This window comes from Terrapene carolina, unplaced genomic scaffold (assembly GCF_002925995.2).
Source record: "Terrapene carolina triunguis isolate 2854851 unplaced genomic scaffold, T_m_triunguis-2.0 Scaffold84, whole genome shotgun sequence".
In the NCBI taxonomy this organism is placed as follows: domain Eukaryota; kingdom Metazoa; phylum Chordata; order Testudines; family Emydidae; genus Terrapene; species Terrapene triunguis.
This window is the reverse complement of record NW_020664435.1, coordinates 40422218-40436989: the sequence shown is the minus strand read 5'-3', so window position 1 is coordinate 40436989 and position 14772 is coordinate 40422218. Positions and strand designations below refer to the sequence as shown.

General features: G+C 38.9%; 1 protein-coding gene across 1 annotated transcript in view; it reads right to left on the bottom strand.

The window, feature by feature from the left end:
- SPAG6 (sperm associated antigen 6) overlaps nucleotides 1-14772 on the bottom strand; it is a 53392-nt gene that overhangs the window by 22325 nt on the left and 16295 nt on the right. Inside the window, exons 3-6 of the mRNA XM_024199486.1 lie at nucleotides 12833-12999; nucleotides 8724-8907; nucleotides 2157-2362; nucleotides 1022-1195 (exon numbers count right to left, since the gene is read on the bottom strand). Of these exons, the coding sequence (XP_024055254.1) occupies nucleotides 1022-1195; nucleotides 2157-2362; nucleotides 8724-8907; nucleotides 12833-12999 (731 nt within the window). The remainder of the gene's footprint in view (nucleotides 1-1021; nucleotides 1196-2156; nucleotides 2363-8723; nucleotides 8908-12832; nucleotides 13000-14772) is intronic.

The window sequence follows — 14772 nt, the reverse complement described above, 5'->3', positions numbered from 1 at the left end:
AAAAAAAAAAAAAACCACACACACACACCGCGAGCGCCCCCCGCCACCCCAACATTGGCTGCCCCTTCTAAGGTGCCGCCCCAATCACGTGCTTGGTTGGCTGGTGCCTGGAGCCGGCCCTGTAGGGAAGTCCAGTAGAGATGTGTTCCACAGCACAGAGCGGGTGTGGACCACTGCACGAGCTCTCCAAATCCTGCTGCCGAACTAGTTCCCTTGTGTTTGCAGAAGGAGGCCAAGGGGACAATTTCCAGAATGTCCATATAACTGATATATCTGACTAGTTTAGAAAAGTCCTGGGGCCAGAGTCAGCTCTAGTGTAGCACAAATTCCTTCAGTTGATTTACAGCAGGGATGATTTTGGTCCAATAGCTATCAGTCTAAAGTCAAGTTTATGGATTAGAACTTTCCAGTGTCAATGAGAGTCATTAGGATTCTATCTAAAGCCTGGTTAGGGCACAACTATTGCAAATATTCACAGACCATCGTTGCCAACTCTTGTGATTTTATCTTGAGTCTTATGATATTTAATCTTTAGCTTCAAGCCTCCGATTCCTGTGGTTCAGAAGCCCAGGTTTCATTTCTTTTTAAAAGCAAGTTTTTATGGCTGTGGAAAAAACCTGAAAATGTGATTCAAGTATCACCTAAAGGCTCAACAACCAGAAGGAAAAGAAAAAAATCCCAGCATTTTAAAATATCTCATGATGTTTAAGCCAAACTCATGATTGGAGGGATAAGGGGGTATCTTGGCTGGCAATATTATTAGTGCACTCCCCATTCCCTGCACTGACACCTGCTGGTAAGGAAAAGCTAATTATATACATTATTCCTAGTTTCCTAATCCAATTCATATTCAATACACATCTCAGAACACCAACAAAAACATTTCCATATTTTTCTACTGGAAATTACATAGAGCCTTTTGCCCTCCCTTTTTAAAAGCAAATGACCGAATAATATGGCATTGTATTTAAAATGTAAAATCTAATGATGCAACCTTGTATTTGCATTTTCAAGGTGTTACCTCAGGCGTGTGCTTTGCTATCTCTCTAATTAAAGTTGCAGCATTTTTCTTGACATATTCATCTGAGTCCTTCAGGCATGTAAGTACAACTGGGAAAATTTCTGCTTCAACCCCCATTTCTGCAAGATCCACAGAATGTTTTGCTATTTGGCTGAGAGCTGAAAGCACCTGACGCTGGTAAACAGAAATTGTTTTATAAATTATTATTATACAAACACCCCACAACACACACAGAGTGTCATCATATACACATCTGCTCCATCAAAAAACAAAGCAACACAGAGCAAACAACCACAGCTATTATATAATTCATTAAGTCAATTCATATGCAAGTCTAATAGCTGAGAGTATTTACTAGTATCTAATAAAAGTTTCTCCTTAGGTTTTCCTCTTAAAATATGCTATATAACAGAAACACAAATACAATAAGTCACAATTTAACACTATATCTTAAAAGAAAATATAGAAACCTATAGTAATTGTTTTTGCTTGCAAAGCATAAGATTGAGCCCACAGATCTTATATTTAAAATATTCCATGTAAGTATTTAGCTATATTCTTTTTAATAATGATATTTTATTATTTATTTATAGCTGTAAGAATAAGACAGTAAAACTGTACACAGGAATGGAACTATATTTTCTATAAACTAAACTATAAATGACAACTTAACAGCTATTGAAACAAATATTCAATGTATTCCAAAAACAAATACATTATTGTATTTAAATATTAAACTAAAACGTTTTTATAACACAACCAGAAATGTGTAACTCTGCTTGCCTGTAACTGGGTTGTACACATAATACCTATTAAATCCATCTAACAGGTTTTAAAGTTTAGGGCTTGGATTTTACATTTAACACCAAATTTGTTTCTTAGATATTACTACGTAAATCTCTTTGTGCACTCCTGGCCTAGAACACAAACACTATTCACTTGAAAGACTAGTTTCACTGTTCCTTATTGAAGAGCTATTGAACACACAAACATAATCAGAACTCTGTTATCAACTGTGTATGCTTTTTTTGTTAGACATTTCAATAAGATCTTGCTAAATAAAGATGGATATCAATGTCCTCAGTTTAGTAACAAATAATGCCTAGTGTAATTTAGAAAAAAAAATTAAAAGTACCTTCAGTTTAGCATCAGGGTTCAGGATCATCTGAGCTAAGTGAGCAATGGCCCCCGCATCCACTACTGTCTGAGCTAACTCTGGAGAATGCTTTGAAATATCACTGAGGGCTGAGGCAGCAATCCTTTTCAAAGCAATTTCTGGCTCCTGGATACAGAGTACTAAAAGAGGAACAGCTCCTGCATCTACCACAGCTTGTGACAGTTCTGTAGGTCCAAGAAAAGTAATTAAGTGAGTATGGGTGACTGACCCTTGTGCAAGCCATTTTTCACCCTGACAGATAGAGCAAAGAAAAAAAGGGAGGGTGTACTTCACTGTCTCGACATCTGCATTTCAAATCAGCCCTCCTGGTTTCATAAACCATGTGGACCAATCCACAACTGAAAAGAATACAGGTCAATAGATGGACCCCCATTTACATGCACACATTTGAGGTAGATTAAGCTGAAATGGTTTGTTATTCTGTGTTAAAAAAAAAAAAAAAGAGTAAGCAGATGTCAGCTGTTTAAGCCCTGGCTATTCTGCACTGATCAATAGGCAAGCATTTTATGCATGGCTAACAACAGAGAAAGCTAAAGTACCAAAATTTTACCAACCACCCTAATTAGACAACATTTTGTCCGTTTAAATTATAAGCAGATATTAATATGGATCATGTGCCAAATACAGCAATACTATTTAAAAAACAAACAAACATATATTTTACACTGTTCACTGAAAAAAAATGCACCTTGTTTTGTAACACAACCCAACAAGGAGTTGCCACAGTCCATTTAAAAGACATTTTGATGGCACTAAAATATAAATTCTACCACATATATTTAGTTAAATGAGATGTATTGTCATTGTGAGATTATGCATTTGAGTTTAGCACAACATCCTTAGCTAACTTCATCTTAATTAAAAAAAAAACACACGTAATTAGCTGACTTATTCAAGAACTGCAGTATTAGAAATTCATTAGCTCTTTCCCTATATTTGGCATTAATCACAGTACTGAAATAAGAAATTATTAGATAATGAGGTGCAAAAACTACATGATAGCCATTTTAAGATGTTGAGGAATGAATACAAAATACATTAGTTTCAAATAACCTGTTAGCTTCTTAAATAAGGTTTTGCTACGTTCTATCCTTGTTATGCACATCCAGTCTTATCTTTAACATTTAACTTGGCTTACAGTACCATGGCAACATATGGCTATTGTATTTCAAGGACCTAGCTTAGTTTTTCATTTACAGTCCATCGATCAAGGCTTTCCATATTAAGAAATTATATATATATATACACACACACACACACACACACACAATCTTTCATTAAGTATGTATAGTTATGCAGTCATTATGCGGCTTGTATTTTGTTAGTACCCAAATCATCTTTATGACTATATGTGTTTTTTGAATTAGTAGACCACAGATGCCCACCCTGACATGCATTGAACACACAAGTTTTTACACTGTACTTAGGATTTTACATGGTTAAAATAATAGTTTTTATGAAGCAATATTTATATTATACATACAGGAATTTTTAAAAGATTATTACAATTAATCTTCCAGGGTTCACTTTCAAATAACTATTTTATTGAAAATTAGGGGTTTGCGTATATTCGCAAGGCATATGCGTCTAATACAAGCTCACACAGCAGATCTCTCTCTCCCTAAAAGCTAAAGAGATACATGTATATTCAAAGCCCAGGATTTCAACAAAACCCTGTGTTAGAGTGTGCATCTATGATTCAATACTTCAAAACTAAATTTAGTAAAGAAGGTTATTTGAGCACAAAGATATTGAATGCACGTGACAAACTGTTGCATTTTATGTATTTCTAATGAAAAATGTGCAAAGTAATACTTGCCTCCCACCAAAAATATGTTTTGGTATTGTATACTAATTGATATAGACACATGATTTACTCCTAATCAAAAGGTCAGTTAAAGAAAGAGAATATCCAGAAAAATAAAAACAGACAGTCCAGCTGAGCAGCCTACTAATGTAACAGCCTCTTTAGAGGCAACTTCAAAGACACCATCTCAATTGCCTGAAGACTGCCAAGGAGATGATGCCAAGGAAATCACATCAAGGAGATAGGTGATGATGCTGGAAAAATATATTTCGTGGCTTACTGTCAGGATATTGTCATTACCTTTCATAAAGAGAGAGGAGGAAGAGGAGAAGTTCTATAATGTCTTAAGGTCACCGCTAAGCCCTAACACTTTTTTTTTTAAATTAATGATCCACAAAATTTAAAAGGGAACATAAACTAAGTGTGATTTAGTATAAATCTTTTCTGAAGGTCTAGGAGTCTGATGACATTTAAATACTTATTTAAACATGACCAATATGAACCATGAGTATCTGCTTTTCTGATATTGTTTGTAAGATGTATCTGTTTGCATGGCTAAAGACATAATTAATGTAGGCTCCCAATTGCACCCCTAAGATCCACAAAGGGTAGGGGGCAGGTGGGCTGGCAGAAGAGTGAGCAGGTTGAGATAGGGCTGCAGGGAAACACATATCATTCCCATCCCCCCCACTAGTGCCTAGCATAGCCCAAGACAGAAATGTAACATGGCCTGGGGCATAACACTGATGGGAAAATTTCCATTTAAAGGGTGCCTTCTTGGCATGGCTTTGTTGGAGCTATGCTGCCAAAGAGTATGGTCAGATATAGAGAGCCAATGACGAATTCAGTGTCCCTGGCTTACCTCTGATTCCCCAAGATTCATAAGCTTTGTGTGTGGTCCCTGGGGCCTGTTCTTTAGGGGGCGATGGGACAAATTCTTCCCGCAACAGAAAAATTGCAGAGAAATCTCTGTGATGTTCACCACAAGGTTTTAATTCTTTTAGCCCTCTCCTATAAGCTTTCCTATAGCACAGGGGAGGGGATCAGGCCCCATATTTGCTCATGTCAGTGTTTACGGAGAGATGCAAGATTCTAACCATTCATTTCCCCTCTGCCCCCAATCTTTTTACCTATTCTCACTGCCATACCCCACCCCATCATTTCCCTTGCTCTCCGTGTCCACAATCCCAAATGCACTTCCCATATGCTGTCATTAGGTCTGTGTTCTCTCTCTCCACTAGTGGCCAAATGATTTTTTCCATCCATACATTCTTTGAGTCGACGCAGCCCATTTTGAGCCCTGCCAACATGCAGCAAGAAAGAGCAGTGGTCAAAGAAACACTCATCATCTGTTTTCAGACACTTTCTCATTTGTTTGTGTTTATTTGCCAAGTGCACATGTAAAACCAAATTTATTTTTCTCAAAAAGAGATTCAATATAGCTTAACTTTCTATGGTGTTTTTCATTCAAATGATACCCTCCAAGACACTTCAGAGCAGGGGTTGGCAACCTTTCAGAAGTGGTGTGCCGAGTCTTCATTTATTCACTCTAATTTAAAGTTTTGCATGCCAGTAATACATTTTACCGTTTTTAGAAGGTCTCTTTCTATAAATCTATAATATATAACTAAACTACTGTTGTATGTAAAGTAAATAAGGTTTTTAAAATGTTTAAGAAGCTTAATTTAAAATTAAATTAAAATGCAGAGCCCCCCGGACCGGTGGCCAGGACCCAGGCAGTGTGAGTGCCACTGAAAATCAGCTCGCGTGCATGCCATAGGTTGCCTACCCCTGCTTTAGAGAGTTAAATTATACAACTGCAAAGTTTCTCTCTCTCTCTCTCACGCACCCGCGCACACAAAGGAATGGGAGAAAAAAATATTTTTTCAGATGAAGTTTGAAAGCAAATGGAGAGACCAAGAAAGATAGGGAAGCTGATCCGGATGGAAGGAGATGCAATAAAAGCATCTTCATCACAAAAAGTGTAAAGATTATGTGGAGAATCTGAGAGGAGGCCAGTGCCTAATGAACAGAGGGAGGAGAAGCAGAGAGTTGAGAGGTTCCTGAGGCAGTCTAGAGCTGGTCCTTGAAAGATTTTAGAAAACAAGAAGGGTAGTTTTGAAATGGAACCTGAAATGGGGAACAAGGGGAATTGTCTGGTCACATGGATGATGTGGCAGTTCTTCTCTGTCCACAAGAGAAAGCAGTGTATTTTTCACTCCATGCCTCTGATGAAGTGGGTTATAGCCCACAAAAGCTTATGTCCAAACACATTTGTTAGTCTCTAAGGTGCCACAAGGACTTCTCCTTGTTTCAACCATAAGGGTAAAGGCTACATTGAAGACACAAACTGGACTGGATTCAAACTGGTGCAAAGCTCTATCTCATACCAACGCCCTGAGACATGCTAGTGTTACACTTTCAAGAATGTGGCTTGTTTTTGTATAATCATAGAAATGTAGGGCTGGAAAGGTCCTTGAGAGGTCATCAAGTCTAGCCCCCTGTGCTGAGGCAGGACCAAGTAAACCTAGACTATCCTTGACAGGTGTTTGTCCAACCTGTTCTTAAAAGCCTCCAATGATGGGGATTCCACAACACCCCTTGGAAGCTTATTCCAGAACTTAACTACCTTTATCATTAGAAAATTTTTCCTAATATCGAACCTAAATCTCCCTGAAATTAAGCCCATTACTTCTTGTCCTGCCTTCAGTGGACATGTAGAACAACTGACAACCTCCTCTTTGTAACAGCCCTTAACGTATCTGTTATCAGGTCCTCCCCTCCTGTCTTCTTTTCTCAAGACTAAACATGCCTAGTTATTTTAATCTTTCCTCATAGGGCAGGTTTACTAAACCTGCCATCATTTTTGTTGCACTCCTCTGGACTGTTTCCAATTTATCCACATATTTCCTAAAGCGTGGAGCCCAGAATTGCAGTCAGTGCTTCAGCTGAGGCCTCACCAGTGCAGAGTGGAATGGGACAATTACCTCCCGTGTCTTATACACGACGCTCTTGACAAAATACCCCAGAATTACATTAGACTTTTTCGCACCTGCATCACATTGTTGACTCATATTCAATTTGTGATCCACTATAACCCCCCAGATCCTTTTCATCAGTACTATCACCTAGCCAATTATCTAAGTGGACCTGATGGGACAAGATCACACATTCACTGAAGCAGTCTGAAATTGGGGCCAATTACGCAGACAATACTTGAAATCACCTGAAAAAGAACTGCAATTCTAGAACTTACAAGTTTGGGGGTGATGTTGGGAATCAGAACCAGCAGAAGCTATTTCTTATTAATTACACTTGGATCTTTTTATATGTGTGCATAGGAAATTAAAGTGTTTTCTTTTCCACCTTTCTTCCCAGATTTCTTTCTCCAGCTTGTGGACCATGCCTGATCCTTTGTAATGAGACAGTTACACCTATGGCTCAAATCATCTCACAACGTGGTATCATAATGTTCAAAGTAGCAGTGTCAGACTGGAAGAGCTGGCACTGTGATTCACTAAAAGAAACCAGGATGGGAAGAGGGCTGGACAGGAATGAAAAGTCAGATTTTATCAAAAATTTAGCTGCTCCATCAAGAAGAGGTAAGAGCTTGGTCTACCTGGATAGAAGTTCTGGAAAGATGACTTTATTAAGTCAAGTGCTGACCTTTTTTGGAGCTTACACAAGCAAGGTCTCCTACTCTCTGGACATATAAGAAAGATCTCCCACAATCTATAATCAAGTGCCCACCCACATAAAAACAAAAGACAACATTCAAATTCATACTAAATACAATGTTTTAGAATATAAAATCATTTCAACAGCTACAATTATTCCAGGGTCAACACACTAAGCTCTTTCATCCAAATAAACACCAGCTATTTCCCCCCCAAATACAAGTGGTCAGGGGAGTTTGACCTCATAACCCTTAACTCCACAGCACAACCCTCTACCACTTGAACTAAAGGAACAGCTGGTAGAAGTAAGCTATTACCCTGGATCAGCCCTTAAATAGGAACATGATATACACATTACAAGTAGCATTACACAACTATATGTGAGAGAGTAGTGGACTGTTGGGTACCAGATTCCTGGGATCTGTTCCTGGCTCTGGGAGAAGAATGTGGTCTAGAGGTTAAGAACAATGATTACAAACAGCATAGTCAAGCCAATAGATTTGGCACGTTTGTTCTGAAAGGCAGTGCAGCCAAGCAGATGAGATTTGGTTCTGTGATGTTAGGTGACATCAGTTCTATTCCAAGTTTTCCCAGAAGTGATGTTGCACAACCTCTCAGTTATGCTATTTGTTAAATTAAGGGAATGAATGCTGGAGGAGTTAGGAGTCCTTGTTCAGTAATAAGGGTTGTGAAGTGCACAGAAATATTAAAACCACTCAGTAAAAGAGGCGAAGTCAGAATCTGTGGCTTGCTGGCCCCCACCCCAATGCATCTCCTCCTAAGTCAAAGGGCATTTCATGGGGGAATGCCTCTCTCTCATGTTGCCAGGCATTAAGGGATGCCAAATATGCAGTGTTACGCAAGATCTGAGACTTGGTGGATTGGTAAAATAGAGTAGAATTCAGTTCCAAATGTAAGATTTAATGTCAGGGAAAATCATTTTCTGAGTTATAAATTACAATAAATCAACTTATCACAATGTGTAATCACTTTTAAACAAACAATATTATGGTGTAAGATAGCACACACAAAACCTATTACCTGCATTATGTCTGGCAATATACCCAAGTGCCCAGGCTGCAGCTTCCTTTACTCCAGGGTCAAAATCTTCTAAGCAAATCACAAGTGTATCCAGTGCTCCACAATCAACTATCGCTTGAGCTAGCTGAGGAGAATGTTTACCAACCGCTCTTAACACAAATGCAGCTGCTTTCTTGTAGAAACGCTACACAAATTGGAAACAAAACATACATTTTTACTAATATCAATTACTTCAAAAATCAAGAAGATCAGAACAAATACTAAAAGAAGTATTTTATTATTACTATTGATTAATTCCTATTGCAGTAGCACATAAGTACCCAAATTAAGGATGAAGGCTCCATTGTACAAGACACTGGACAAACAATTAACACATACAGATCCTGCCCTAGTCAGCTCACAATCTAAGATGCTGACAGTATGCAATAGGTAAACAAACAGACAAAATGGGAGGGTTGACGAGGTGTGACTAAAAGATAACAGGAAAGATACATATATTTGCATAAATGAATGCTCACAAGAGCTAGACAAATACAATAAATCTGACCTGTTGGATCCGACTGTGTATGATATGCACCAATCTGCCCCCAGCGCAGGGCAAGCTCCAGGACAGATTCTGTCTATGGTATTTATATGGCCTCCAATACTGTAGAATGTATTTATCCTCACAAGCCCAATAATATTACTTCCATTTTATAGATGAGGAACACACAGACTAATGGCCAGATTTTCAAGAGTATTTAGGCACCTAATGATGCAGATAGATGCCTAATAAGATTTTCAAAAGTTCCTAAGTGAGTTGGGTGCCTAAGTTTCAATGAAGTCAATGAGAATTAGTCACCTAGCCTGCTTCATGTGCTGTTATAAATCCCTCTGGCTGCCTATGTGCATCATTAAGTACCTACATACCATTAAAACGCTGGCCCTAAATGACCTGCTCAATGTCTCTCAAGTCCCAAGCTAGTATCCTAAACACTGGATCACCCTTCCTCTCTAAGGCTAGGTCTACACTACAGCGGTGTTCCGACCTAAGATACGCAACTTCAGCTACGTGAATACCGTAGCTGAAGTTGCGTATTTTAGGTCGGCTTACCTGGTGGTGAGGACGGGGGAAAGCCGACCGCTGCCGCGCTGCCGCCGACTCCGCTGCCGCCTCTTGTCGAGGTGGATTTCCGGAGTCGACGGCAGAGCAATCAGGGATCGATTTTACCGCGTCCTCACGAGACGCGGTAAGTCGATCCCCGATAAACCGATTGCTACCCGCCGGATCGGCGGGTAGTGAAGACGTAGCCTAACTCTCTTAGGACAGCATAGCATGCTCCCCTTTGTGCACCTGGCCATCTCTCTTCCCTACCCCCTTTGGGTTCCTTGTGACCCTGTGGGCACTAGAAGGGAGCAGTCCTTGTGCTTTCTCTGAGCAGATACCAAGATTGTGCCTTGGCTTTGTGTGGGGACTGCACTGGTGACTGTGAAGCATCCATGGGACAACACCTCCTACATGCTTATTGTCATGGGCTTTACAGACCCCTCACTAAGACTAAAGGAGCAAGACCAAGCCAAGAAGGCCCGCCCCTCAGCAGCTGCAGAATATGCTCCAAATGGAGGACCTGCTTAAAATGGGACCCTGGCAATCAAGCTGTGGCGAGAGTGAAGGAAAGGCTGTCTGCAAGAAGGAAGCCAGTTCGGAGAAGGACCTGGACCGTGGGTAAGGCCTTACTGGGCAGCCAGGGGCCTGACCGCTTTTTCTTTCCCCTTCTGTCTGACAAGGGGGAAAACATTGGACATCGCAATTTGGAAACCCCAGCTGACTACCTGAATCACTGAGACTGCTTGAACAACCTTCTGTGAGGAGGGAACCAGAGGGCTGTGACCATGCCCCAAACTGAAAAGAGCACTGGGAAAGTAGGAAGTGGCCCAAGGGAGGCTGATCTGGGGTATCAGTTAGTGGAGATGGAAGCATCCCCACCCCCATCCTCCCTTTGGTCCCAGGCCCAGGATCCAGTTGAGAAGGAGGTCCCAACTCTCCCTACCCTTCCCTCTGCCCCAGCCCAACTGAGGGCAACCCAGAGAAGGACAGACTGTAACTTGGCTACCATGCCCCCAGACTGCCTGACAAGGCCCCCTCCCTCAGGATTTTGGAAATTGATGAGCTGTGGCCAACCTACTAGGCAATTCCCTAATTGAACTGTGCTACACCTATAAAAATGAGCCAGGCAAAATCTAGTCTTCATGTAGTTAATGTGCAAATTGACAGAGGTTAGCCTAAGGGCCTGATCCCAATGAAGTTAAAATGGCAGAACTCCCCAGGACTTCAGTGGCAGAAGGACCTGGTTCTGAAATAGAAAAATGGGTTGCTTTTAATGAAAAAGATATTTTGAATAAAAATAATAACCCTAAAAAATATGTCTCTCTGCCCAAAGCATAATTTAATAGGAATAATATATCCATGATAGGGCAGTTCCTCAGCTGATGTAAACTGGCATAGCTCCATTGACTTCAATGGAGCTATGCCAATTTACACCAGCTGAGGATCTGCCCCAATATACACCCTCCTATGTGTGCATGTGCATTATTCCTTTTATACTGTGGGAAAGACACTTTTTAGGGTTTATTCTTATTCACAATATGTTGTTTTTGAAATAAAACACATTCACAAAAACATTTAGAATGTGCTATAAAACCTTTTTTGTTTTCACTCAGTTTATATGACAAAACACTGATCAGATGCTTGATCCTGCAAGTCCTGCACATGTACAAGTCAATGGAAGTTCCACTATGGAGTGCTCACAAGATCTGATCCTTCTTGATACTGATGCATAAAATGAATGGAACAGGAATGCATAGGGAATTGCCCATAGGAACTAACAAATTACTTGCATGTCTTGCTAAACTCTGTATGAACTGGATAATTAGTTTCCTTCACTTGCCCTCAGTTACTAAAGCACGGTAGGCCTTCTGTGACCTCACACTAATCTTGCTGATGCCCCAAGTGATTTTGAATCACAGCTGTCTCCTGGATGCATTGACAGTATAGACACTAAAATGGAAAAGATAAGTCAAGGTATCTATGCTAACTTTGTATAGTTTCTCCTATCAAATAAATGGTGTAACATCAAATAAACAACAAAGACCATAATTTTCTCTCTTTAAAATAAAGTTATAAATAATTTGGTTATTTAACTGTGTCTAAGTCCTACTTTGTTCCATACTATATACATATTTTAGAATGAATGGGTGATTCCCTTCAATAATAATATGTAATTTTTATTATGACTGTAGAAGTATTAATCAGATATGCAACAATGAAAATATTATTTGATTAGTGATTACTTCTGAATTCTCAAAAGATGAAAAACGATGTAATTTCATTTCAGTGATAAGCATTGATATCTGAATTCCTCTAAATCTAAAACAACAAAACTACAATCTAAATGCGGTTAAATAAATTGGAATTGTAGCCATATTGTAACTTTCAAATTTCTGTATTTTCCAAGGAACCATGTTTGAAAACATTGCTGTTAACCTAAGTTAGGATCCTAAAATTGGAATCCATCCAAAAACTGTAGGAAAAGTGGAGGAGAGCCTGTCAGATATATTTGTGCTATATCATATGACATTTTATTTGACAAACAAGCAGATTAAACCCTTTTAATGTATTGTACTGTGTCTGTGCCAATAATTAGATTTTATATTCCTCATGCTATACAAGTTTCCAAATGTTCATGTTTGGAGATGTTAACTACAGGATAACTGCAGTTCAATTTATGTGCATTTTATAAGCGTTCAGAATTAAAGACAAATTCTAACCAATTATCTGTACAGCATTTCTGATTATTTGAAAAAAAAAAAAAAAAAAAAAAAACAACAGCCTTCTACAAATCCTTTCATTAACACTTCAGAAAAATAAAGCTTCCATGAATATATTACAGATAATACAGAATAAGAATTTTTAAATGTCTCATTGAGTTACAATTCTGACTAACCAGGAGACCAATGCACATGCTGTATGTAACTTCAGTACATGTATTACTGCACTAAGAGTCAAGACAGTTCATTAAGTTTTTTTTCATTGGCAGTTAAAATTGTTTAAGAAAATGAAAATTCCTTACATTCTGTTCAGCCAGTGAATATACAAGCTGTGGAAGAATGTCTCCCTTAACAACCGCCTCTGCCAGGTCATCGTTATAATTGGCAAGTCTCCCAAGAGCCAAAGCAGCAGTCTGTTGAATAGTTGGGACCACATCCAACAGAAGAGGCCTCAGCAAAGACATTACACCTGAGTTGCATTAGGAAGAAGAAGAAAGAGGCAATACTATAAGCAAAGATTTATCTAAACAGACTTTTTTTTCATAAAAACTAATTAAATAGACTCTTACAAGTAGCAGAAACTTGTGATAAATTCACAAATGTTCCATTGAAAATTAATCAAATATTTGCCTGTTCCTGCTAATGTCTATAACATTCCCACCTGCTTTCCAGCAAGTAAAGATGTGTTTGCAGCACATGGGTGGGCGATGTATTATATCTAGGTACTGATTTGCCCCTCCTCTCCTCCCAGCACTTGAATTAATGTCTGTAAAGTTCTCGGATACTTATTTATCACCACAACATCCCTATGTAGTAGGGAAGTATTGTTATCCCTATTATTCATATGAAGAAGCAAGTCTCATTCCCAGTCCAGCACAATAATCACAAAACCATCTTTCCACTCCTCTCCTGATAGTCCATCTGGCATAAAACAATATACATAAGCAGGTGAGTATTTTGGGGCAAATCTTGAGAAAACAAGCAAAATCTTTTTATTTCAGCTTTGCTCTACATGAAGTCATCCTGACCCCAACAGGCCAGGACATCTGGACAGAGGCTATAGCTCCTATAGCAGATTATGGGAAGAGTAGCAGGTCTGCTTTGCCAGACACAGATTTTTTCACCCACAACATTTATAGATCTACCAGCTATGCCCTTGTCCCTCTTATGGCTAATCTACATTCTCTTCCTCCATAGTGAGCTGCAAAGACCCGCTGGGCATACAGGAATGTGGAATCTTCTTTTGCAACATCTCTGCTGATTTTACCCCCTTGTAGTCCCCACAATCAGCTTTTAAAGTGCTTCTGGGACTTAGATGCCCATAGGGCACTCCCGGATTTGGTCCTCTCTTAGAAACACAGTTTAGAGATAATTAACCATCCTCCAGTCTCACTTTTGAACATTCTAAGAGCAAACATAAAAGTTAAAATACTCATAGGACATCACACTAGTATTAATAATTTTTTCAAATATAAAACTATAAACAGAAACCTTTACAAATGGAAGCAGTTTAAACTCTTATTTAAAAAAACAACAAATATGCTACCAAGGAAATGCAAATATGCACAAGAAATTCCATCTTGGGCTTCTAGTGATGAAATATTAGGATGTTCCTCTTGATTTATGCTGCCACCACAACCTATTGACGGAATTACACCAGATTACATTACATACATTATAGTGACTAATTTGGGGAGCAAGAGCTGTAATATATTGCTCTCCAGATAGAAGAGTTATTCATATTTCATTATTATTATTATTGTAATAATTATTTATTATGTATTTAAGGTAGTGCCCACAACATGCTAGCCAATCATAAAAAAAGAAAACTCCCTAACCTAAGGAGCTTACATAATGGATGTACCCTGCTGAATTGAGAGTTTGGGTACATTGTTCCTCACATAATTAAACTATGCAGAGAGATAAAACAATTTAATCAAGAGCAGTTTTGAACCACATTTTATTTTTGACATAAAATACCCTATAAAGCAGAGCCAAATCTAATATAACCTAAAGAACAAACACAAAACAAAAGTTAGGCGATACGTGCATGTCTGCATAAAGAACACAATTTGTAGAGGAGGGAAGGTTACTTATTATACTAACTGTGGCTCTTTGAAAGTGTTGCCTCCATATGCTAAGACCTGGTGGATGTGCTACCTCAGTTGTAAAGCAGTGGTTGCAATGGGCACAAGAGCCCTGCATCACAGCCTCGAATGTTCAGAGCTATGGTAATTATACT